Source organism: Abramis brama, assembly GCF_963993115.1.
Source record: "Abramis brama genome assembly, chromosome: 7".
NCBI lineage: Eukaryota > Metazoa > Chordata > Actinopteri > Cypriniformes > Leuciscidae > Abramis > Abramis brama.
In genome coordinates this window covers 40,536,156-40,563,997 of record NC_139969.1, presented here as the reverse complement: position 1 = coordinate 40,563,997, position 27,842 = coordinate 40,536,156, and the positions used below count along the sequence as shown (strand labels likewise).

The 27,842-nt window shown below is 38.4% G+C and overlaps 1 protein-coding gene across 2 annotated transcripts in view; it reads left to right on the top strand.

The window, feature by feature from the left end:
* Positions 1 to 27,842, top strand: part of adgrl2b.1 (adhesion G protein-coupled receptor L2b, tandem duplicate 1) — a 117,456-nt gene that overhangs the window by 33,613 nt on the left and 56,001 nt on the right. For both annotated transcript variants that reach the window (XM_084120587.1, XM_084120586.1), the window contains exons 3-6: positions 2,604 to 2,817; positions 5,731 to 5,840; positions 10,473 to 11,273; positions 25,938 to 26,195. In XM_084120587.1, coding sequence (XP_083976713.1) covers positions 2,604 to 2,817; positions 5,731 to 5,840; positions 10,473 to 11,273; positions 25,938 to 26,195 — 1,383 coding nt within the window. The remainder of the gene's footprint in view (positions 1 to 2,603; positions 2,818 to 5,730; positions 5,841 to 10,472; positions 11,274 to 25,937; positions 26,196 to 27,842) is intronic.

Here is a 27,842-nt window from a genome sequence, read left to right as displayed (position 1 = left end):
ACACGGCGGGATTTATGTTCTCTCACACCCTCCTGTCCGTTTTCCCAGTACTAGAGAAGATATGCAGTGAAAGCTTTGAGTTCTTTCATTTGAAGTGTTTCTGGTGGGTGTTCAAGGTTTTACTTTAGATTTGAAGAATATGAGTGTGTGATGGGATGAATGCTGCATACGGCACAATGACTTTTATACAACATAATTCAATGGGACATTAGTTAATGCATTATGACAAGCACATAAATCATGTATAATCTAGAAACCTTCATGGAAAAATATAAGTTTTAAAAAAAGTTTGATTCAGCAAATCATTCCTAAGATATAAACCAATAACATTTTGGTAGATGCTATTTACGCAGTATAAATAAATAGTTGTTAGATGCTATTTATACATAGTGACCAATACTATTTACTGCTCAGTGTATTGTAGCATATTATATTAAACTGTATGCAATAACTACATATTCAGTGTATATGACAATATTTATTAAAATCATAAATGCATGCTTTTTTATTAGGACACTAGTTTTCCCTGTCCCAAAAAACCCTCGCCTACACCAGCCCCAAAGCCTATCCGATATAAACACTGTATTCCTACTATTAAATACCCGTTAAGAACTTTATTTCTTAACTTTTATTTGAAATAAACACTTCTCTGAGCTGATATGCGATGGGAAAGGGAGAAGAACGGTCTTTCAACCACACAGCATCATTATAATTGTTATGTTACAAATATTCACATTATTACAGAAGTACTGGGATAAAAGTTTATAGTTCGGATATAAACACTGATGTGTACAGTAGTGATCAAAATAGAGTAAATCACATTTTACAAGTAACTTGACGTTTCAAATAAAGATAATTAATTACATCAATACACCAGTAGGTGGAGACAAGTGACTGTTAAAATGTATTTGTCATTGAGTCATTCACTCAAGAGATTCGTTCAGAAACGCTGATTCATCCAGTAATGAAACAAGTCTTTATGAGTGAGTCATTGAGTCATTCACTCAAGAGATTCGTTCAGAAACGCTGATTCATCCAGTAATGAAACAAGACAAGTCTTCATGAGTGTCATTTTTTTTAATTATTCATGCAAATTCATTTCAAATTTTAATAGACTCCAGCAATTAACATTTCTTCAGAACCTCTAGTAAATTACATGTTATTTTGTTTAGTTATCTGTTCAAAATCGTGGGAGAATCGTGATCTCTATTTGAAACCCCCAAAAATTCTGATTCTCAATTTATCCAGAATCGTGCAGCTCTATGCGACATTATATAAATATCTCAAATATGTGATGCCAACAGAAAACACCCCTTTATATTTTGGTCAGTAATAAACTCTTCCTCCCACACTTCACTACTTTCCCTACATCTTGCTGAAGTATGACCAACCATATGGTCATAACCATAACTCCTACATTCACTACAGTATATATATTTATATCATAAAGTATGATGGCCTTTTGAGAAGATGAAAAAGAAAAGAAAAAACAACATGTAATTTTTATACTGGGTAAATGCACGCATGTTGTTATGGATTAAAAAGAAAACATTTCTCTGTTTTGGTTGACATGTTGTCTTTTGGACTGGAAGACAGATGCTGAGCCATATACTTCATATGGGACTCATATGACGCAGATATTGTTGGGACAGTAGCGGTAGACATAATACATGCTGAAAGTGCAGTTTGTAATTGTATCCTAGTTATTACTTCATGCTAGTAAACGGCTGGCAGATCACATATCAAAATAAGTGGACTTGTGGTTAAAATGGAAGCCATTTGCTATTTGTATTACAGCTGATAAATATCTAGAAGCTACTTAGGAATATCTAGTACTTAACATAATACTTTGTGGTGAAATTAATGAAAAAAAATCTTCCATTTCGTAGATCTGAATTTATTTATATAAGATGCTATCTTACACCTAAACTAACTAACTGGGATAAAACTCACTGAGATTATACAAGACCTGGCTGCAAAGGACGACACACACATGACAATTCAGTTAAAGTCCCCCTGTGGTGAAAATCAAGGTTTTATGTGGTGTTTTTAATATGCTTTAAGACAAACCATGTGTAAATTCATAAGTCGACAGCATTGCTGAGTATTTTCTCCTTAAAACTGCAGTGAACCAAAGACAGTCTCAAAAACACACTTTGAAATCGATGGTGTTTCTGACGTCACAAACTACCTTGTAACCAATCAGATCAACGTGTGATCGTCAACCAGTGGATCTCTGAGTGAGTGAGTGAGTGAGTGAGTGAGTGGAGGCGGGGCTCATTTGCATATTCATAGAACCGTGCATACTAAATGAGGCAAGGGTGTCGAGTTACATTCAAATTATTTTAAGGCTATTTTAAATATGGAATTTTGGTGATCAGTTTTAAGACATAAAATGATGGACTACAGGGGGACTTGAATTTTAAAAGGATATAAAGAAAAAAAGAATAAACAAAGTGGAAAGCACGATTTGCAAGTGTGTCACGTTCCGAGTGGGTTCGTTCATTTCATCCATTGTTTTAGGTTTTTCTGTGTTCTTGGGCATTGAAGCTGAACTCGTTTTTGGCCCAGCTAACCTCTGATCTTCCTCTGGTTCCTCTCAGGCTTCAGCCGGGCAGCGCTGCCCTTCGGTCTGGTGCGGAGAGAGCTGTCCTGCGAGGGATACCCCATCGACCTCCGCTGCCCAGGAAGTGATGTCATCATGATCGAGACCGCCAACTACGGCCGCACCGACAACAAGATATGCGACGCCGACACGTTCCAGATGGAAAACACTAATTGCTACCTCCCGGATGCCTATAAAATCGTATCTCAAAGGTAAAGTGTGTGTGCCGAGCGTTGCCTGTAGTCCAAATGTGGATCTTGTTTCCTCCTTTCCTATTGGGTTGTAGATGGTGAAGTCTTGTTTCTGTTAGTGTGCCGGTACAGACCAGCTCTACACTCTAAAACACTGCCAAAAAAGATTTTGTCTCAAAGTTGTGAATAAAATTAGATTATTGAAGTATGTTTTTACAATACTTTGAAATGGCATGTTTAATTCAGTGTGTTATTCACTGGTTATTTTAAATTATTTGTGGAATTGACTAGCAATTTCTGAGTGAAAATTGTAAATCCTACATAAAATGTTATTAACTGAAGTTTTAGCACGCAAACTCAAGTTCAGGTTCGTTTGTTTTAGCTGACTGTTCTACTCAGTCTGTCCTGATCAGACGTTTTGGGCTATATTTAGACCTGTCACCATTGATTTATCATCTGATCATGGGTGTTCATTCTACTGGCAATTATTTGAGAACCACATCCCATCCAAATATAGGACAGTTAAGATGCCATCAAATGTGCGATTTCTTGTTTCCCTTTCCAGTACGATAGAGAGAATAAAGAATATAAAGACACTGTTTTAAATTAGACAAAGATAGTCAAAGGTCTGCCTTCATAATGTATATTATATTATATTATATTTGTATTATTATATTAAATATCATACGATTCCATATAAACAAATAAATAACATATAGGCTAACACTGTCAGTGACATGAACAAAACAGAATTAAATGGTTAATCACAACTGTTTGTGAGACAGTCGTCAGCATGAAGTGCTTGATTGTGATCAGCCTAACCATATAACAGTGAGATTGAAACGGTATAATCTAAATGCGTTTTCCGCCACTTTGACATTTAGATTTCTCCCCCAAACAGATCTCAAAAGAACTACAGTGCGGAAATGTTTCTGTGACTGAACAAAGCATGTGAATAAGGTCATTCAGATTATTATTGGTTGTTTGTTGCCAAACAGTTTGCTGTTATATTCTACACACACTGTATAGCTTTGGCACTGCAATGCGGGATTCACTCTGCCGTGGAGAGATCAGGGTTTAGAGAGACAATAACAAGAAACACACCATAATGTTTTGTTTTTGAGGCTGAAAATGCAGCGTCCACCAAGTTAAAGTCAGCATGACACAGAAGTTGCAATAGTCTTTTCTTCTCTATTGTGCCGTACATCCGAGTGAAACGCTTCTGAACCAGAACAAATGTCATCAGAGAAGAGATGCTGCAAGAGGAAGTTATTCTGATTCAAGATTACGAGGAACATGAATTTAAGAGAATGTGCATGGATCATTTTTGGGTGAACTGTCCCTTTAAATGTGACATATTATGCCCCTTTTCACAAGATGTATGATAAATCTATGGTGTCCCCAGAATGTGTCTGGGAAATTTCAGCTCAAAATCCCCCAGATCATTTATTATAGCTTGTCAAATTTGCCCCTTTTTGGGTGTGAGCAAAAACGCACCGTTTTTGTGTGTGTCCCTTTAAATGCAAATGAGCTGCTGCTCCCCGCCTCCGTTCAGAAGAGGGCGGAGCCTTTACACGAGCTTCAGATACTCCAACAACAACAAAACACGCGAATAATCTCACTCATCCAGAATCTCAGAAATAACCAGTTTGAGTGCAGCCTTCAGATATGTCCTCTTTAATGGCATGTTGTTCTGCTGGTTAAATCAGTGGCTGAATTAGTGAGATTGCCAGGGTCAAAGTTAAACCTCTGACAGTGGCGGTTTCATATGGACATGTGCTCCTCTCAGTTGAATGGTTGATGCGATCTCACCTTTACCTATGAACGGCATCACAGAGAAGGATATTGGTGAGTTGTATTCAGTGCTGGGGGGATTTGAAAGTCCTTGAGGGTTTTCTTCTTTTCTGTTTTATATTCCCTGGCAGAATAGCTTGCAGTCGGCTCTGAGATAGAGTTAATGAAATTTCTTGTTTCCTTAATAGTTTTTTCCACCAGTTAGCCCAAGGCCAAGCTGTGTGTGCTGGTTAACATCTAGGATGTGTAATAATGTCGAGTTGTAGAACGTGACGCAAGTAAGGTGCAATTAACAAAAGTAATATAAGATGTCTTTATGCCGAGGCCAATGTTCGTGAGCTTAGTGGACACATAACGAATATAAGGGCTTGGAAAAGGTCATGTAGGGTCAAAGGTGTCGTTGAACAAACTAACAAACAAACAAATGTTGAACAAACTCTTTAGGCAGTTTAAAAACATTTCAGTATTTTGGCGAATTCATATGAATTTGTGCCATTTTGCATAATTTTGTCCGATGTGTTTACGCCCCACTGCTGGTTAGGTTAAGGGGAGAACATTCATACATATCTATGTTATCACGAGAGGAAAAAACAAAATTGGTTAATGGCAACGCCATCATTTCGCAATCGTTTTTTATCGCCATTTAGAAAATCTCGCGAAAGTTTTGCGCAAATCTGTAATGGAAACGCGGCTACTTACAGCTTACCTATAGTTGGCTCCACACATTAAACTGGGGTAGTATTTTATAGTCTAAAAACACACATGATACTATAGAGTCTAGACCACAGAGGATATCTATGTCAGTAAATGCTGATTGCATTTACATAGCAGAATATTGAAGGAATATTGCACCCTGTCCAAACTCTCTGGACTGTGCATTGATTACCACCAATTAAAACTCAATCTTTCTATATCAAACTAAACAGAATGACAGAAAACTGACTTAATTCATCACCACAAAAAAGCCATGAAGTTAAGCACTCAAATCAGAAGTAATCAATATATCTATATGTTAATGTTACGTCGTCTTTTAATCCGAATGATAGCATAAGATACCCTAGTGAACTAACAGAGAGCATGGTGAAGGTTTCTCTGGGAAGTTCAGTCCAGTAATTCCTCTCATCAATGCTTGTTTCGCAGGTGTAACAATCGGACTCAGTGTGTGGTCGTCACTGGCTCGGATGTGTTCCCTGATCCATGTCCCGGGACGTACAAGTATCTTGAGGTCCAGTATGAATGTGTGCCATACAGTAAGTTATCTTCATGCAAATCCTCTGAAATACTGCACGTGACACCAACGTTTATCTCGTTTATTTTACTGGAAATTGTTTGCAAAGTAATGCTAGAACAGTAAAATGCTGAAATGTGACATTATGGAATTTGGTGTGATGTTTAAGAAGTTTTTGTAAAGATTTTTACACTAAATGTTTTGATGGTGAATTAGTAAAGGCACCCCACACATAGTACAGTTCTTCAGGTAGATGTACTTACTATCAGGTTGAGTGCAGTTCTGTGTGGTATCCTAACATCATTGCTCTGTTTCACATCACAGTGAGCTGCCTACATAGGAAGCCTCATGAGTGATGTCCAGCTCTGGGCGGCTGCTCTATTAACAGTCACGATTGCATGATTACATGATCACCTCATAATCAGTACAGGAATACAAAGCACAAAACAATATAATGTGAGAAACTGCATTTCTGTACTGTTGGGAATGCAGATAAATACACTATATGTATTCTTTATAAATGGCGTTTTCCTAGATCTTGGATAACTTTTTGGATTGCCTTATTTGTGAAAGAAACATGCATTTGTGCCTTATATTTGGACCAAAATTTGGCATGTTATGAGCGCAACTATAGCTATGTTTCCATCCACCTATTTTTATGCGGATTTTGGGATATTGCATAAAAACGCTGGGTGGTAATGCAAAAATACAAAAAATGCTCATAAAAAACGTATGTGCTCACTTGAGACGGATTCATTTTTTTATCTGATAATATATGCACATAAACTACGATGGAGACGTGTTTATCGAATAAATCCCTCGATGTGCAACAAAAACCTCATGTGACTTTGCCTCATCTAAGGCTGTGATTGGAGGAGAAAACAGCCAGATTACAGAAACTTACAGTTTATTACTGATATTTTACACCAGTTTCCCAGGAAGTCACGGTTTTGTTCTCTTGAACACATGGGATGGAAACGATGCTTCATTTGCAAATGTTTTATGGCTTATGCCAATTTTTGCGCAAAAGATAAATTCACAACTTTGGATGGAAACACAGCTGTGTATGTACACTAGGAAGCTCATTAGGATTTGGAACAGAGCCGATGTCTGTTTCAGCGTTTAGCTTCGTGGTTAAATGGAAACGTGTTTACTCTGTGTTTAATATCTTCAGCTGACCTTTTGGATCTCTAGTTCTCCGTCCACATCTGCAGCTGTTAGCCCTGATGGGGAATAATAACACAACTCTCTTCTGTCATCTCTTCTACAGATGCTTTGTTTCTTATGTTTGTCTCTTTATTGAAAGCCTTTAGGTTTTCAGATGGTTGTTTCAGGACCATCTCCATGTCACAAAGAACATGTCTGAACATGTTTGAAGGGCTTAATTTTACTTTTATTCATTGAGGATGCATTAAGTTGATCGAAAGTGACAGTAAATACATTTATAATGTTAAAACAGAATAACAAAATAAATGCTGTTATTTGAACTTTCTATAAATCAGCTCAACTGTTTTCAACATTGATAATAATAATGAATGTTTCTTGAGCTTCTAATCATCATATTAGAGTGATTTCTGAAGGATCATGTGACACTGAAGACTGGAGTAATGATGCTGAAAATTCAGCTTTAATCACAGGAATAAGTTACACTTTACATTATATTCACATAGAAAACAGCTGTTTAAATTAATTTAAATATTAAAATATTACCATACAATAAAATATCAAATAAATGCAGCCTCGGTGAGCATGATACTTCTTTCAAAGGCATAAAAATGTTTACTGACCCTAAACGTTATTTCACTTTACTGGCCAAAGGTATATATATATATAACTTGCCTTTAAAAATAAAAATCTGCCTGCCTCTATGGGAATTTAACATAGGGGTGTCCAAACTTATGCACCCTGTATTTTAAGGAAGAACATTTATTTATTTACGATACATTATTCATTCACAAAGAAAATTGGTGTCCTTAAAGGTTGGATTTTTCCTAATTTTTTTTTAATTAAGGCATTAAGTTCAATTTCCAAAAGATGATTTTTTATTCCTCTTTTTAGTCAACTTTAGCATGGGTGTCTAAACTTATGCATAGCACTGTATATTGATACCTTTAAAACCAAGCAGACGACTGCTGGCAATCCAACCTCTTTCTTTTTCACAATTCTATGACACTTTTTTTGTAATTCACTTAAATTGTCCAAAAATTAATTTGAATCCATATTCATATTGCATTATTATATGCTAATGTATATTAATATACCTTGCATGTTACAGTCTGACTTGCCTATAAATGTATTATTATTTGTCTTTGTGCCAATGTATGATTCATGTAAAAACATTAATGAAGTTGTTCAGTTGTAATAACTAATCATAGATAAACTTCTACTTTTACATCTTTTTTAATGTTTGAAAGAAAAGATTGTTTCTTCTCTTTATCTTTCAGTTTTGCTTTCTCCTGCTCTCTAACCACTCTAATAGCTTCTCTCTTTGTGTTTAGGTGTCCTCTGATAGCAACATGATTAATTACACCTTATTCTCAGTTACACAGGTGTAACACCAAAAACGTTTTTCCCCTGAACAGTTTTATTTCTGCATGTGCTGTATACATTTTCCCATTGGATGGTCTCTTCTTTGACGTAAATGTATTGGCCTGTATATGTAAATGTATGGGGGGTTTTTTTTTGGGGGGGGGGGACTCTAATCTTTTCTCTCCCTTGACGCTCTTTCCATTCTCTTGTTTTTCCACGGCTCAAAATAGAAGTGGAGCAAAAAGGTAAATGACTGCTCTGGCTCTCAGTCCTCAGCTCCTTGTTTTGTGTTGTATGGTTTCGAACCCTCCACACTGCTCCCTCCCCCCCACCCCATCGCCTACATGATATCAAGATGGACAAGATCTATCTAAACCAAGCCCAGAAAATGTTTGGTCGGAGGTTAAAATGCAATCAGCATTTACTGACATAGATATCCTCTGTGGTCTAGACTCTATAGTATCATGTGTGTTTTTAGACTATAAAATACTACCCCAGTTTAATGTGTGGAGCCAACTATAGGTAAGCTGTAAGTAGCCGCGTTTCCATTACAGATTTGCGCAAAACTTTTGCGAGATTTTCTAAATGACGATAAAAAACGATTGCGAAATGATGGCGTTGCCATTAACCAATTTTATTTTTTCCTCTCGTGATAAGTCATTTAAAAAATCATGGCGACGGATGTTGGTGGGCTTACGTATATGCCAGCAACTATACATTGTTTTTAATCGAAGGAGACATAGGCGTGTATCCAAGCATTAATGGCGAGGAAAGCCCCAAATACATGTGAGCAGCTCATATGACGAGTTTCTGGGTGTTTCTCCCTCATATCTGCTTCAAGCTCTTGATATAAATTGTGGCATTTCTTTGTTGTTTAGAATCCAGTATTCCCGTGATTCTTTTGTCTTTTATGAGTTTAATAAAGATCTGTCTTGTCTTCTGTCCAAACATACAGCATCATCTTTAAAGAATGATCGACTCACACCAGGTGGCCTGTAAATGCGAAAAAACTGTTTCCACTGCAGCTTTTTGCAAAATATTCCTTTTTTGAATTTCCTGAAAAACCCCCTTGTTTCCATTGGGAAAGTAATTTAAATATTCAGTTTCAATTTGTGCAATTTGAAGAGTAATGGAAATGTGGCTACTGTTGATTCCCTGCAAAGTGTAAACACTTCTGGGCCATCAACACATCTCTCTCTGTGTGAGACAGTGTCCCGACCAACCCAACATTGACTCGACCAGTGGTGAGATTGTGGTGGGACTGTTTTGTTTTTAGGACAGGGAATACCAGTTTTGAAAACCTGTTTGGAAACACATTTTTGCCAGTCTAGTCAGTGCCACTAGAAGCACAACGCACAAGATAAGCTTTCTGACATTTCATGTACAATGAACTCTGGCTTAATGTTATTTGGCTTTTTCCTACAATGGCACCTCTGGCCACATGATATTGCTGGGAGAGAGAGGCCAATTATCTGTAGCCATCTGCATGTGATATGCTGTTCACCACAGACTTTACATTTCTAACTGGTTCAGCCCCCAGAGACGGGTGCGTTTGACCTATTCGTTCCTCAGTGACGAGACACTTCCCGTTTGGCTGTCACTCTATCTGTCCTGAACAGCATTGTCATCCTGTCCCCTTGACCTTTGTGTCCTTTCCTCTCGCCTCTCATGTGTCGTCGGTTCTTTCCTCAGACATAATCCTCCATGTATGTGTGCTTACTTTCGAAGGTATGTCTTTTGCGACAAATACGACAATCCCGCCCCCATACTGTTGACGTAAAAGAACCATGGCTACACTCCAGAATGAATTGTCTGTCCATTAGCACTGTTTCTCTCATCTTTTTCATTTACAGGACTTTTTTCCCCTTTTGTCTGCTCCTCTCAGTTAAACTTGTTTGCGAACAATCTCAAGAAGCAAGGCCACCTCAAACAGTTGCTCTCACTTAACCTCTCGCTTTCTTTCGATTATGCACACAACACCAGATATGACACTGCTAAAAATGATATTGTGGTACATTAGCCTTAGAAACCCTTACACATACATTGGACCCAAAGAATGCATAGAAGATCATTGCTGGTTTTCATTTTCTAACTCTAGCTCTTCCCTCTTGACCTTTTCCCCCAGTTTTTATTTGCCCTGGGACTCTGAAAGCAGTAGGAGATCCGACCTTTGTGTTTGAGGCTGAACAGCAGTCTGGAGCTTGGTGTAAAGACCCTCTGCAGGCGGGGGACAAGATCTACTTCATGCCCTGGACGCCGTACCGCACCGACACTCTCATAGAGTACGCCTCGCTCGACGACCTGAGGAGTGGCCGACAGACGACTACCTACAAGCTCCCGCACCGCGTTGACGGGACCGGCTTTGTGGCCTATGATGGGGCCATCTTCTTCAACAAGGAGCGTACTCGAAACATCGTCAAGTTTGACTTGCGCACGCGGATAAAGAGCGGGGAGGCCATAGTCGCCAACGCCAACTACCACGACACCTCACCGTATCGCTGGGGCGGGAAAACGGACATCGACTTGGCGGTTGACGAACGGGGACTGTGGGTTATCTACGCCACCGAGCAGAATAACGGACGTATCGTTCTCAGCCAACTCAATCCCTATACTCTACGCTTTGAGGCCACATGGGAGACCGCCTACGACAAACGATCGGCCTCCAACGCCTTCATGGTGTGTGGCGTTCTGCACGTTGTGCGATCCACCTATGAGGACAATGAAAGTGAGGCCAGTAAGAGCCAAATTGACTACATGTACAACACCAAACTGGGGCAAGGGGAGTATATCAATATCCTCTTTCCTAACCAGTATCAGTACATCGCAGCTGTGGATTACAACCCGAGGGATAACCAGCTATACGTGTGGAATAATTTTTACATTCTGCGATACGATCTGGAGTTTGGGCCCCCCGATCCAGGAGAAGGTAAGACACATTATTGTTTGGTTTTGTGTAGCGGTTGAATTTGTGTCTGCCTTATTGGCTTGCTATGGATGATTTACTTTTAATTTTGAGTACTGTAGTGAGACGAGTGTGTGATGGAGGAGAGACCCCTGGAGAGAGTCTTCTAGACCAAAATTGCTCAAGTGCAGTGGATTATTTAATCATTGTCATGTGTGATAGTCACAGTGGCTGCTTGTAAAGGCCAATTATCATAGTGAGGCAAGCAGGGCGTTCAATGACTTGCCTCAAGAGTGGCTGATGAGACTTTGCAGGCCTATTACCTCACACATAAACTCCTGGAAATTGAAGGGGGGAATTCACAATTGCCCTGATTTGCAAAGTGCATCATATCTGAGAAGGCTAGTGATTGACCCTACTAAGTTGAAAATTGTCTCAACTTGTTCCCATAGAACATTGATTATTTTCCTAGAGAATAGGATTTTCAATGAATTTAGACAGTGTCAATATCATTTGGTGTGTGGTAAAGGAAAATATATAGCTTGTGCATGAAAATATGCTTTTATCATTGACTAGATGTGTTAGAAGCGGGACTTTTATTTTGCCGGCTTCTATTCTTCATCTTCATTAGTTATGGTCTCTGTTTAACAGTTTTGTCTGATATGTTAATAGATAGAACTGTTAAATAAAGAACTGGAAACTGTCTACGAAAAAGTATTATAGCATTTGCTTTTATATTATTAGTAACTGAACGGCAAACACTAATAATACTTCAGCAAATATGCATATTTAAACAAATCTTTGAATATTTAATAAACATTTAACTTCACAAACCTTGCAGACTTAGTCGAATCCAGCTGTCAGATATTCTGAAGTGTGCATTTGTATCCTGCATGATCGGTCGGTCCATGTGAACTGAGTACGGACAGGAGAGTTCAGCTTCGCTGGAGACACATGATCGACAAACTTTATGACTATATTCAGTTGCCCACACTGTCATATTCATGTCATTTCCATTGTGCTGTAGGAAAAATTATCGTTACCTTGTAAATATTTATTTTAAAAAATAGGATTCCCAGTGGGAACAAACTTAACCAATTACCACATTTTATTATTTTTATTTTCATGTGTACACCACAGTATTTTTATTTGTCAAAAATACTGTAATATGATTACAGAGTCAAGAAGTCTGTCCTATTTAGAGATTTATTTTTGACAGGAAAATACAAGATTATAATGTGTATATGTAGCGCATCTATTCTAAGTGATATGTAAGACTCTTGCTCTCTCTCTCTTTGTGTGTGTGAGAGAAACACAGAGCGCTCTCAGCTAAGTGACGGTGAGTCGGTTGCCTTCACACTACAGTTTACGGTGCATCACATACGCTGCACATCCATGAGATGAATTGCAATAGTGTGCTTTAAAGATGGAGAGCAAAACTCTCAAGGGCTCAGCGTGTTCAAGACGGGTGAAGGCGAGAGAAAAATTACTTGTCAAACTTATACTTAGCTTCTAACTCGAACACTGATGTGTGAAATCTTACAATTTTGCCTAGCATGATTTATTTTTTTGCATATGTGAGTGATTTACTCTCAATGTATAGGGTTGTTAAAGGATTAGTTCACTTCAGAATTAAAATTTACTCATACCATCCAAGATATTCATGTCTTTCTTTCTTCAGTCGAAAAGAAATGGAGGTTTTTGAGGAAAACATTCCAGGATTTTTCTCCATATAGTGACTTCAATGGGGTTCAATGGGGTCCAAGGTCCAGATGTGAGTTTCAGTGCAGCTTCAAAGTCTCGACACGATCCAGCCGAGGAATAAGAGTATTATCGAGACAAACTATCAGTTATTTTATAAAAAACATAAACATTTATATACTTTTTAACCACAAATGCTGGGCTTACACGAGCTGTGATGTACACCTAAATTCCACTTCAAATGCAGCTTCTGATCACCTCTGCAGTGCAAAGATGGCTTCTAGTGATACTGATTTCATTTGATTGGTAACAACCCTAAAGTGTCTTGTTATTCTAATTGAATCGGAATACATTTATTAAAGTTAAAAAGTAAAAAATGTCCCAGGAAATCATTTTCAGGTCAAAAATTTCTTCTTAAAGGGATATTTCACCGCTGGAAAGATGAATGTGTATTTAAATTGGGTCATTTATGTAGTAAGTTGGTGCCTTCTAGACTGAGAAAAGCCAGAAAATGTATTTTGGGATCATGTGGATGAAAGACAACAACTCCCAGAATGCACTTGCTTCGCTGCCCTACGAGGCCACTCCCAAGCCACGCCTACCGGTTACAGAGGGCCGTATCGGAGGAAATGATACAACTAGGCTACTAGTGACTCGAAACTGAAAAGACGGCGTTTTATCGTGAGATCCCCCTATGGGCGGGTTGAACACGGAACGAGCTCCTCCTACTGGCTGTAGTCTCTCGCCTCTGGACAAAGAAGCCTCAGATGATCATGACGCTAAATGATGAATTTTGTGTCATCAGGTTTTTTTTTTCAGACACACAATACAGAAATCTCTCGTCTCAGGGGGACATAAGGGAGGGAAGCACGATCACTCCAAAATACTACTGGGTTTCTTCTGATACAAAGCTTAAAGGGGTCATAGACTGGATTATTTTATTATTTTATATAATGTTTCCTGGGGTGCCCTTATAATGTTAGTATGATTTTAATATCAAAAATTGTCATAATTTATTAGCCATAATTTATTTCAAATCATAGCCTCTGATTTGAACGTTTTAATGGGCGTGTCTGCTGTGAGACTTCAGTGTAAACGCCCACTGCTGTGATTGGCTGACATGTTTGCATATGAAATAGCTAGTATTACATGTGGAACTCTCTCTAAAACTTTTACTACGTTTTTACTATAACAGCTATCGAGATTAAGGAATCGTGAAAAGTATTGATCATAATGATCTATTCCCACCACATGAAAGGTTGCAGTGATGAGCATTGAGCAGATGACAGACAGTCTGTTGAACGCATATGAGATTACACCTCTGGCTTTCACCAAATAACAATGCAAACACGATGTAAATACAGTAAAAGCTTCGCTGTACTGTACATTGTAACAGTGTCATGATTTTGTGATGAAGTGTCCAGATAAATTCGCACTGTTTGATTGACAGCTTGGGCGATTGGAAAGGGATTGTTCTTTGATCGCTTTCTTTATATAATTTAATCACAGTTTAAATAAGATTATTTTCATCCTACTAAGAGAAACGACGTGAAGTTGATTGTTTAGTCACTGGCTTGATTTACTGATGCATAAACAGTATTGAACGATATTTTGAGAGATAGCCTAATCTGTCTGAAGTTGAATAATTACATCAGAAATCACTGATCACAGATCAGGCATTAGAATAAACATGACTACTTACATGTTTGTGGCGTTGCTGGCAGATCCATATCGTAAAAGTCTGTTTGTAAAGCCTGCGCAAAAATTTACCAAATAACCCACAGTGAAATACACCGAATACAAACAAATAATGCACTCCTGAGACATTCACATTGTTGGGGAAAACCCCCCACTATCCTAGCATTAGGATCGTTAGGAAGTAATGGTATTGATCCTGTATCGATCTTTTCTCGTTCTCATGTCACTGTTCACTAACGCTCCAGTGGGCGGGGCCAAAGCTGCCCTGTGACATCACAAGTCTCCACTTTTTAGATCCTGTCGTTTACTGGCCTTGGTTTCAATAAAAGCAGTTTTTGGAATAACAAGAAAGTTTTGAAACCTACAGGGTATTTTTTATAGTATAACGAACTCTTAACTGTCAAAGGATCAAGGAACATTTGAATTCTCATTTTATGACCCCTTTAATGCTAATCGGTGAAGTATCCCTTTAATGGAAATGTTATTTCTGCCACCACTGTGGTTATAAAACCAGAGCTTAAACTACAACATCTGCTCTGTTGATGAAAAATTATTAGAACATCCTATTCACATTAGCAGCTTTACACCAGTGAGCTTGTGCTGCACATATACACAGAACACTTTTTATTGCCTTCAAACCTTTAATTTAATGTTAGACATGTAGTTTTTCACCACATAAAAGCTTAACATTGAGCAATTAGTTTTTATTTCAGCTCTCAGTATTGATTGCAACAAAATATTTGTCTTAGAAAATGTAATGGTACATGTAGTGTCTCTAGCGAGAATGGAATAAAATGAGTCGCTTGCATTAATATTCACTGTGAATGTGATAAAACCCCACGGCAATACCTGCCGGAAAAGCATCTGTAGAGTTTCCACCATCCAGAACTGATGACGCGAGATGCATCTATGGCAGCGATTAAATCTCATTACCAGACTTTATGAGCTATGTATTACGCCTCAACCGTGAGTTGGGTAATTACATGTTAGCTCAATTTCCAGCCTTTAAAAGAGGAGCAGGGACACTGGTGTGCTCTTAAACCGCTGTAACAACACCCTGAGACGCTACTGCAAGCCGAGGAACTGTGCTAAACGCGTGCTGTTGTAATCCTCCTTTACAATTCTTGTAATTCCATTAGGATGCAGACCGACATAAGACGCATCTGATTTATAAGGGGAATTGGTGTGCATTGAAAAGCTTATTTGAGTGTTTACCAAACTTGCTCATATATAGACTCTAGAACGAATAGATTTCTGCTTCTCTTCCATAGAAAGAAAGAAAGAAAGAAAGAGAAAAAATAATATTTTCATTTCACACAAATTAGTAGGATGATCTCTTAAAATGATCTATATCAGTGTTTCAACAGTGCATCTGCATCTGTTCACACAAAAAATTGTTGGGTTAAATGAAGAACAATTGGACCTTAGTTTAACTAATTTGACATTAGGCTGTAACTTTTAATCTTCTGTGTCTTTATATCATTATACCAGTGTACTAGATCTGTGACTCCTGTGTATTTATGATTCGTTTGGAGGGGGAATATGGTGTTTTGGCTTGAATCTACCTCCAACCTATGACTTTATGGATGTGTGTTTTACTACAGTGTCCAAACACATTTTTTAAGCCAGCTTCACTTTTTAATGATAGAATAATAATACAACAGTGATTTAAAATAAGTACAGGTGAAATAATCAAAATACTCATCATGTTTTGGTTTTGAGTTTTGTTTTATATGTCTGCTGAAGATGCATTTGGTGGCACTAATGGGTTGGAAACAGTTTTGAGGATTTTTCACCCCAGCTCCTGCTATATTCCTGTTGGCACCCATTCCTGCAAAAATACAATTTTTTTTCCCCGCGGCCTCCCATGATTTTTTTTTTTTTTCACTCCCATGACTTTTTTCATGAAAAGTTTTGTTGTTGTCCCGGTCCAGCCTGCATAACCCAGCTTTACCTGTGGTTACCATGATCTACAAATGTATGATAGTATGGAAGACCAATGGTTAATTTATTAAGCGTAGAGTCCTAACTCAGTCAGTCGGAATATTTGAATTTTACCCTATTAAAAGGAGGTTATTAATTTTTACAGATGTTACTGTTTTTGTAAATTAAAATAAATTTACATCGCAAGCCATCTCAAGCTAAATGTGAAATGTGCATTTCCAAGAGACAAAGCATATAATAGTATTTATTAATATTATTATAGCATAAACCAAAAAAATACTCATACCTCAAAGCATTATAGAGAAAAGAGAGCGAGTCAAAGGAAACCAAATTAATTTTCTGATTGATGGCTCTTTCTTCAAAGTGAAGCTACTAAGAACCAGTAATAAAATGCATACCTAACTCCTGACACAACTTCTCATTTTGACACTTTAAAGCCATTGTCAGGGATGCACAGTGATTATTGAGTCTTTGTTCAACAAGGTAAAAAGGATCAGAGGAAGCAATTATTGCGAGGAATTTTCAGAGGTAATGCAGGGCATGAAGGAGAACATTTAAAGAGGACCTGTTCTGCTTTTTTCCTGGTTCATCTTTCTTTTTAGCGTGTAATGTTGCCATGTATCATGAAAAAGCTCTGCAAAGGTCCAAAGTCCCTCCAGCAGGAGTTCTTCTCTATATCACTGTCAGTGTTTCTGAACTCCTGAAACGCCCCCATTGTAGTCTTGAGTTTCTTCCGGGAACGAACACGTCACAATATTCCTTATTATAATAATTAATATGCAGAATAAAGGGGCGGGGCCTGGTTGAGTTAGTTAGTAGTGTGTTAAACTGGAGGTTATGGTAAGGGGCGGGACATTTCCCAAACACACTCGAAGCGCTCGACCAATCACAGCACACTGCTCCAGCCGACCAATCAGAGCACAGTGTGCTTTTCAGGAGGAGGGGCTTCATAGAGACAGGAACTAAACAGAGAGTTACTGACAGACTGGGAAGAGAGGAGCCGCAACAATGGAGAATATGCAAGCATGAAAAGCTATTGTAGTAGAGCCCAAAAAATCAAGAGTTTGAAAAGGGGCACAATAGGTCTTTGTTAATGTTCCTTAGAACTGCAATTTGTCCGAGTGTAAAAGATTAAAAATGAGTAGTTCTTATAGGCACAAAGATCCATCCGTACTGTTGAATTGGCAGTTGTATTATTTATAGTCATAAAATATAATTAACTAGCCCATTCTGGTGCATATCACTCCAGCTTCTGAGCCAATAAGAGACTAAAATGTGGCTTTGCATCATGGCCAGTGTCCTCTGAGAATATCTCACAAGAGTGCCTCTGTGTGTTTGAGTTTCAACAACACACATTTCGTGTTGAATCAATGCATTCGCAGCAAACTGAACTGAGAAAAGCAAGCAGGAAAAAAGAGAGTATTGTTCTGTTTTTTTTCTCCGCCTCCTCACTGTTTGCCTCAGTTTTTCATCCTCCTGCTTCTCATACGGAGTGTATTCCTGGAGGCAGTGTCAGTACTGCAGTTAATAAGCCACATTTCAGCTCGCTTTGGTCTTTGGCACACATACATCAGAGTTTCTAAACAGAGCCTCTGACTCGGGCACCAATCCGTCTGGTTTTTATGTGCCTGTGGCTATTCACAGGAACACACCAGTCAAACCTGGAAATGCTGTTGTTCGGTAATGGAGCGTTTGACACCTGTTAGACATGGTGTCTGTGGTGATTAGTGGAAATGGAAAGCCCATGTGGGGTCTAAGACTTTAAACATTTAAAGATCCTGCAAAACAGGTGTTTCTCTTTACATTTCCACTGAAAATGGCTTTAGGAAGTGCTGCATGCTTCAGTTGCTGTAGTTTGTTTGGTTTGTCTTGCACTTCTTACAATACACTGTTTTAGGCAGTTTCACAGAAAATCATGATGTTATACACACGCATGTATATATATATATATATATATATATATATATATATATATATATATATATATACATATATATATGTGTGTGTGTGTGTGTGTGTGTGTAATGCCTTAATTGTCCACATTTATCAGTTTTTCATATTCTACATATATGGTGATTTGTATAGCATGCATTTCTTTGATTATTAGAGTACAATTTGCTTTGTAAATGTTTGTGAAATTTACTAGCAGTTTCTGAGTGAAAATTGTTTCAAACAACTTTTCCCCCCATTGTAGTGATACAAAATATCTTTAAGGCTTCAAACTGGTTTGATGTCCTTTAGAACAAAATCAGGCCAAATGGAAGTTCGTTTCTGGAAAGCTTCCACTTTCTGGCTGGTAAAGACCTTTGCACTACCATTGGTACCATTGGAGATGATGTAATAGGTGGGCGTGGCTCAGAAGCTCCGCCTTTTTTGGGGCATGGAAATCCTCTCTGGTTCATTTCTTCTGTTCAGTCCGTTGAGGTCAGACGTCTGCGGATAAAACCATGAACACACTGTAGAGCTGCTTTAAAGTAGGAAATGTAGTTATAATTGTAATTGAAAGCAGCATTGTTTATCATGTTTAATACTGTAGCAAAAAAGAACTTGGCCTTGAATATATCGGGGTCTTTAGTCCTGTAGTGTGCAAGCCAAAGGCGACTGAGGCAAGGAATAAAAACTCCATTTGATGTTGGATAATGGAGAAAAAACTACTTTCTAGAAACCAGCCAACACCAGTTCTCTCCTGGCTAAACACTCTAAATATAATGGCAGTAATTAATACTTACCGCATTTATTGAACTGTAAGATTAAAATGGGTAAATGTCTTTGAGGTCCATTTAGGATTAAACGGTGAAGTCCAGGCAGATGTGCTAGTGTCCATTGGGAAGCAGTGCGGGTCATTCTCTACTGTTGAAGGCTGATGGGATGCAGATGTTGATGCACTGAATGCCTCTCGCCGGTTGCTTGCCACTGGCCGTGATCTGTAGTCTTTAAACATCAGTATTGATATTGCTCATACTTAGGATTAGGGATTTGTTACTGTTTTTTTTAAAACTCCCCCTATAGTCAATAATTGTATCCCTTAAAACTCAAGGCTGATTTCTAGGGACTCGACACCCTTGCCTTATTTAGTATGCGTGGTTCTATGAATATGCAAATGAGCCTCGCCTCCACTCACTCACTCAGCTCAGAGATCCACTGGTTGACGATCACACGTTGATCTGATTGGTTACAAGGTAGTTTGTGACGTCAGAAACACCAGCGATTTCAAAGCGTGTTTTTGAGACTGTCTTTGGTTCACTGCAGTTTTAAGGAGGAAATACTCAGCAATGCTGTCGACTTATGAATTTGCACATGGTTTGTCTTAAAGTACATTAAAAACACCACATAGACATATAAACAACATTAAAAGCTGGATTTTCACCACAGGGGGACTTGAACTGAAAATTAGTAGGCCTATTCAGTTTTATAACACATGGAAAGAGACTGGACGTACGATTCATGATTTAATAGTTTCTTAACTATTCCCATGATTGTTTGTTCCAGGAACAAACCTGGACTAGACCCCCATACTCCCCTCAGATGACCTGATAGAGCCCTCATCTGTCTCAGTCTCACATTACTGCTAGAGATGTCAGGGAAGTTGACTCTCAGTTAACAATGGAAACAGATATTCAGTCATCTAATCAATAGTCGAGCTGAAACCCCACTGATGGATTTCCCCTTGGGGATTTTTAGGAGCTGCATAGACTATAAAATGGCAGTCTAAGAGAGACGTTTGTTACACCTTCCCCTGGTTTCACAGACAAGGCTTAAAGGGTTAGTTCACCCACAAATGAAAATTATCCCATAATTTACTATCCTAGGGGTATATGACTTTCTTCTTTCAGCCAAACACAATCGGAGTTATATTAATAGTTGATATTAATAGCTGAAAGTAATTGTTTATAAAGCTATAAATATGGATATTTTTCTTACACGAATGCATAGCTTCACTTCAGAAGGCCTTTATTAACCCCGGAGCCGTGTGGATTGCTTTTATGATGGATGGATGCACTTTTATGAGCTTCAAAATCTAAGGTACCATTCACTGCCATTATAAAGCTGGGAAGAGCCAGGATATTATTTAATATAACTCTGATTGTGTTTGGCTGAACGAAAGATAGTCATATACACCTAGGATGGCTTGAGGATGAGTAAATTATGGGATAATTTTCATTTTTGGGTGAACTATCCCTTTAAAGGAGAACTTGGTAACTTTTTTAACTTAATAAAACTGTCTAGAAATCATTTGGATGGTTAAACAACCTGTTCTGGTGATATTGGTGACTTTCCCCGCTCCCCCCAGCGTTCCCAGGCGGAAAACCAACCTTGCAACTTGGGCACTACCGTCCCGGCAAGATAGAAATTGGAAGTCTCGTGAGAAGCGAGAACGAGAACGAGCGCGAAACACGAATTGCTTTACGGCAATTCGACAAACACACACGCATGTATGATGTATTACCAGATTACTCACCTCAGTAGACATAGCTCCACACGATACAGTTGGCTTGCTCTGATCAAAACAAACGCACATGAGCAGCGGTAGAGAGGGGGAGGAGGCCGCCGCAACTGAGTTTTTTACGACCGTGTTGTGACATATACGCCCCCCCCACAGCTGTAGGGGGAGCTCGTGGGGAAAACATGCGACAACAAAAGGGAAAATCAGCGAAGAAGTGAGTAGAGTTCGCTCGAGTTGCGGAGTTCTCCTTTAAGTCTAGTCTCAGATTATTTCACTAAAATGCATGTTTGAGCTGTTTTAACTGAAAGCATATATTAAAATATGTCAGTGCCATTGTTTTGTCTCAAGATGCACACCAGTAATGTTTTTTTTCTAAGGCATGTTTTTAAAAGCTACTTAAATGTCCTAATTGAACTAAGGCCTAATCCTGGCTTAGCTAGTATAAGCCCTGTTTGTGAAGCCAGGCTCTTGAGATAGAAATCTTGGAAGCACCAAGAATTGACACGTATATTTTGTTGCTCCCAGACTGCACAAACACATGCTGGTCCTATGTTATGTTGTAACCAGCGTGAAATAAACCCTCCTCCAAATGACCGCCACCAGAAAACAGAAACTTTGGCAAATCCTGCTTGTTGCCTGGATAAAATAGAGAGAAATAAATTGACACTGTTTTGCCAGTTTTCTCTCTGTTTTAGTCTGTAAAGGCTCCAGAGCAGTAATAAGCACAAGCCAATGTCAGTGATGTGACAGATTTGTTTAGCTGTCTTACCACTTTTCCTCTTGAAATCCCAATTCCTCAGCAGACCATTCAGGATTGCTCTCACTCTGGGTGTTATTGTTAATCGCTGAGTGGTCTGGTCTTCGATAGGCTACGTGTCCTTGCGTTCTGAGAGGATGATTTCAGTGACACTGACTGAAGTGACAGCTAATTGAGGCTACTTTTCCTGAAAGCTCTGATGGACAATGCTCTGCGATTCCTCCGGTGAAATTGCCTGGCATAATAAAAAGAAAATTGTAGAGGCACGAGTCAGGAGATGTCAAAAGTGAAGCAGCGAAGCAGACTCAGCCATTGACAAGCAGTTTACCTCTATTTATTTTTTCTCACTCATTCGCTCTTTGTTTTCCATTTCACCAAGGGACATTTAAGTGGACACAAGGTGAATGCAGTTGTGACGAGGTTCAAGAATTGATCTAGCATAGTTTCAGCGGCATTTATCTTTCCACCTTTCCTCTGTATGATGCCAGTTAGTGTTTACAAGCGTCGTGTGCTGGGTTAACTGCGGTAACCGCTGTATTTCTGCTTTTCCATAAGCGTCAGAGAACGAATGTGCGTTTTCATTCAGCTCTTCTGCTGTTTTTGTAACATACATAATCCTTACATAACATACAAAATATATATATATAACATACATAATTCTACATAAACCCCACTGTAAAAAATAAAAAAATAAAAAAAATCGGTTAAATTTACAGTACCTTTTTGGTTCACTAACAACCACCAATCACAGCGGTGATGAGAGTCACATGACGAAAGCTCATCACAAGCAGCTTTTCCACAAGCTGAGAAGGTTCGTACTAATATCTGGAAGCTACACAGTGTCATTCACACAAACACTAAACACCATCATGGTAACACACATGACAACAAACATTAATATACCAACATTAGATGTAACATAAACCTTAATGCACAGGGAAAAGTTAAATGTGCGGTTCGATCTATTACAGTTATTCACCGTATATTGTACGTAAACTTTCTGTTAACCAATTAACTGTTCTTCACCGTAGCATTTTTACAGTCTTTTACCGTTAAAATCACGTTTTTTTTTTTTTTTACAGTGTAGATGTTGGTTCAAGAGAACATCGTGACCTAAACAACATGTAGTTTTATTCAAATATCAGAATTATCCGAAACAATCTTTACTTCTGATTCGAAGAAAACCCCATCACCTTTATGTCCTGATCCGGGGTTTAAACCGTTCAGATACAGCAAGCTTTCTGTCCTAATGCCTGCTTCAGTATATCATGTCATTTATAATAATCATTTTGCTTTTGGTATCAGAATTGGTATTGAACACTGTTATATGTGACTGGTATCAGCTACTGGTTTGGTAAGTCAGTGGTTACAGAAACACACACTGGGCTGGCGTCCAAACCACCAATCTGGAACAATTCTGGATTTATTTCTGTTGCTAACAAAATCAATTCATTGTGATCCAGATCTTCCCTGAACAGCCCAGTGTGCAAAAATACCCAGGGAAGAGGTGGACTCACGACCACTATAACATAGTGTGTCCTGCCTGTGGCAGAATGAGACAACATTGGCCATCTTTGAAGTAGCAGACAGCTTAATTAAACCGGTTCACAGTCAATTAATTAGTTTAATGTGTTGAGCGTTCACTCACAATCACAGCACACATGATATCCCCTCTGGACAGCACTGCAGATTGGACATAAAGGGTCCAGTGAAAACGTCAAGGCATGTCTAAGACAGCATTCGTTTCTGCTGGGAATGAAGCATTCGTTGTGTGTCTTTAGAGCAGAGTATCTACACCAAAACAGAGGAGTAAAGTGGAAATCTTCCGTCGCTCTCAGACGGTCGGAGAAACGTATACACATTTCCTGCGTGATCACAGAGCTGTATCATCGTATTACTGTGATGCGAAGACACGGTTGGATTTCATTGAGTTGCATTACATTCCCACCTGAGAGAGAAGAGGAAACGGTTAAAAACCTCAGCGGAGACAGGCACTGTCCTCTCGGTTGACGTATAGTGGAGTCTGATGCATGTTTTTTTCTCCTTTGCAACAGTAAAATATGTGAATGTATCTTTCAACATTCCTCCTCCTTTACCCATGTTTATTTGGTGCTGTAACTCCAAGGCCCCGCTCCTCTCCGAATCAATACTGCAGAATATTATTTTTAAAACAAAATAAGATAAGACAGATTTAAACCTTCAGTATTCTTCTTTGCAAATATGCTTTGCAAAAATGTCATTGCAGACATTCACTGCAACATAAAGTACTTACTCCTCTCTTTTATAATAAGCTGAAGTCAACACACACATACCAAACAAGACGCCGAAGATCTGAATATAGCTCCTATTACGGATACATTCAGAATTATTAAACACCAAATACAAATTAACAATACAAACATTGTGAATGTGTGGAAGCGCAGCGATGTGAAGGAACAGTTCCTCTGACAGATCAAGCTTTGGAGCGTCGGAGCGTCACCACACTGATCCTTCCTCACAAACTCCTCTAACACACACTTCCTCGGCGAGCATCCGTTATAAAACACACACTGTACATTCTTTTCGACAGCTACTGGAATATATGAGCTGTGTTCATGCAGAGATACGATGTTAAAGCGATCAGTGTGCCGACAGCGCACATCAGTAATAACAGAATAATCAGTGATGATCGTCTTATTCGTCGTCATCCATCAGAGCTTCATTAGTGACACTGGGTTTCTCTCTCCAGCTGAGAGATGGAGTTTGCGTATCCTGTGTTCATGAAGTGGTCGAGTGATTTGAGCCGTTGTTCTTCGTCACAGACCCTGCGGCACATGTCTGATATCTGAACACATTACTGAACACAGTATCACACATTCCTCTGCATACTGAGAGTTATTCAGTTTCTGAATTAGCGGTGAGTGTGATTTCCTGCAGTCGTCTCTCATGAGTGATTGACATGAAAGGGAATATTTGAATCTGAGCTCATTCCTATCTTTTGAAGTTCGTCATCATTATGACTTCAGCCTGAACATATTAAATCATTAATCGACTTGTTTATCATAGCTTATATGATGTGTTTATATTGGTTGGTGGTATTCTGTATCTTATGGTAAAGAAGGCACTTGGGAGTTTTTATTGTTGTATTTCTCACTTTCATTGTTAAATTTTAGTAATTTTGTTGTCAAGTCTCCTTTATTTCTATCTCAGCTTTACAGAGATAACAGGAAAATAATGCAACAAAGTTTGTTTCTAGAAGAGAATAGTGTCATAGTCCAGCTTAAGTAAGTTCAGTGATGGTTCATATCTGTTGTAAAAGGTTATTAATTTAGTTCACCTATCTATACAGCCTCTCTGGAGAAAACCGTGATGTCATCGTCCAGCTCAGTTCTCATATAATGGTGTCAGTGCAGCAGATCTGTAATATTGATGAATATTGTTGTGTGTTTGTCACTTTCATTAGTTATTTATTTTTTATTTTTTATTTGTCTTCATAGTTTTTATTAATTATTTAATTTAATTTAGAGTTTGTTATTTTTTAACAAAAGTAGACAACACCAAAAGATAAGATAAATGAAAATGAGAAATGTTGCTTTGGCAATCAGGCTAGTTGCAATAGTTTATGTATCAGTTTTTCGTTATTTATTTATTTATTTATTTATTTATTTATTTTTATTAACATTTGCTTTGGCAATTAGCTAAAATAAGTTTTTTATTTGTTTTTTATATATGTATATATATATATATATATATATAATTTCATTTCATTTAATCGTTAAATTTTATTATTTATTTAATTTATTTTTTATTTTATTTTATTTACTTTTATATATATATATATATATATATATATATATATATATATATATATATATATATATATATATATATATATTTCTTTATTCTTTATTTCTTTTATTTTTTTCTTTTATATTTAATTTTTAAATTTATATTTAATTATTTTTTCTATTTTTTCTTTCAGTTAGTTCATGTCATTTCAAGTATCAAAAGCGTTAGTCCGTGACATGTTCGAGATGTGTTGCGAGCATAGACTGTAAAAAAATAGGTTGCGAGTGAGCTGATAGAGGGAAGAGTCTCTGCTGTGTGTCAGCGTGTCCTGTGTGTTGATCAGATTAAAATGAAAGTGTGTCTTCTGTGCTCACAGTGCCAACGGTCTCAGATGACGTCACGTCCACGCTTCAGCCCAGCAGATCCACGGCTCCTGTGATGATCAGCACCAGCACCATCACGCACGTGACCCCCGTGACCCCCGCGACCCCTGACCCCGAGCAGCCCGAACCCCCGCCGGACCCCCCCTCCGCCAGCAAGCGCTTCTGCGACGGCACAGAGAGACGAGGAATCTCCTGGCCTCAGACACACAGAGGAGTGACGGTGGAGCGGCCTTGTCCTACAGGAACTCGAGGTATGTGTGCTATCTCTGCTATTAGCATCAGCATCTCGTTAGCGGCGACACCTGCTTCTGCCTGTGCTGCTATCAGACATGTGGCTTTCTTATTTGAATAGGATCCAAGTAGAAAATTACTGGCAAGATTTGCATTCCATAACTGAGTTAATAAGCTAAAGTTATGCAGTGCTGTTTGTGATAGAAACTGTTTTGATAGCATGTTTTCAAACTATTTTATACAGATTCCTCCAGATATAGTCCTAATTTTAAAGTTTTAGGGTGTGTTCACACATGTAGTTTGGTTTGCTTGGTTCAAAAGTAGTCCTGGTCCGCTTAGCGTTCACATTGGTGTTTTTAATACCGAATCTAAAGATACTGAACATAAAGTCATAGGGATACTGCATGTTCACAGCCTGATTGGTCGGGGGTTTTTTTAGTATATTTCACGACCGAACGTACAGAATAATGCTGTGTGTGGGATAAATGCGCTCGTTGTGTGTGTGTAGCTGCATATGATGGTATAATGAACAGCTGAGAACTGGTGAAGAGCTTGTAAAGTGTGTAAAGTCAAAACAGTGACAGGAATCCCTCCGTCACACACACAAACACAAACACAAACACACACACACACACACACACCAAGCCACTATAGCCCTATTAGCACAGGATTAGCATTATCTGGTGACCTCTAGTCATTTGATTGCGGAGATTGTCTGTGATCTTAATCCCGTGCGAATCGGACATGTCTGTAATTTGTAAAATAAAAATTCCCCCACAAATGCCCGACCCTATTTCTCTGAACACCGAGGTCCTGAGATAATATTGGTGATTTGACCAGGATTTGGCGGGGTCGTATATCATTTTTTCAAGGTTTTTGTTTCCTGTGCGCCTTTTTATCCATCGTTCGTGAAGAACGGAGACTGAATGTTTTGATGGTATTTTGGATGCTGGGTCATATTGCTATACACCATACAGAATTTACATTACAATTTACAGAAAGAGAAAACCATCAAAAGAGCGAAAACAACAATAAAGATTAGATGGAGATGGATGACATGCGGTAAGGGACATTGTTCTCTTTATGATATATCATACGGCTAGACCTATAATGACTAGGGTTGGGAATCGAATACTTGTTATAAAATAAAAATTTTGATTCCTCTTATCAATTCCTTTGTGAGGATTTCAATATGACTTTAAAGCATTCGAGCGCGACATTTCTGTGCTACACACACACACACACACACACACACACACACACACACACACACACACACACGTGTGTAACAGGATATTGGATCCGTGCAGCTCTTAAAGTGACAGCATCCTAATATTCCTGCTGCCGTCTCTATAGTGTTTACTTGTCTTTAATAATGTTCCTTGTGTTAGTGTTCTTTAGCCTGTTGATTTTTGTTCATGATATTCAGCTACAATTCAATGTTTTGCAATAAGACTAAATTTGAATATCAAAGTTTTTGTTTACCTTGTCGGAAAAGAAATTAGGATTGTTAAGCAGAATCGGAATCGTTAAAATTAAAACGATACCCAACACTAAAAACGACAAGACATTTCCAAGCAATTGCCTATTGACCTCATATCCAGGAGATGAGTCGGTGAATTTGAGTAAAATCACAGGCTTCGCTAATCCTGTGCGAATGTGAATTC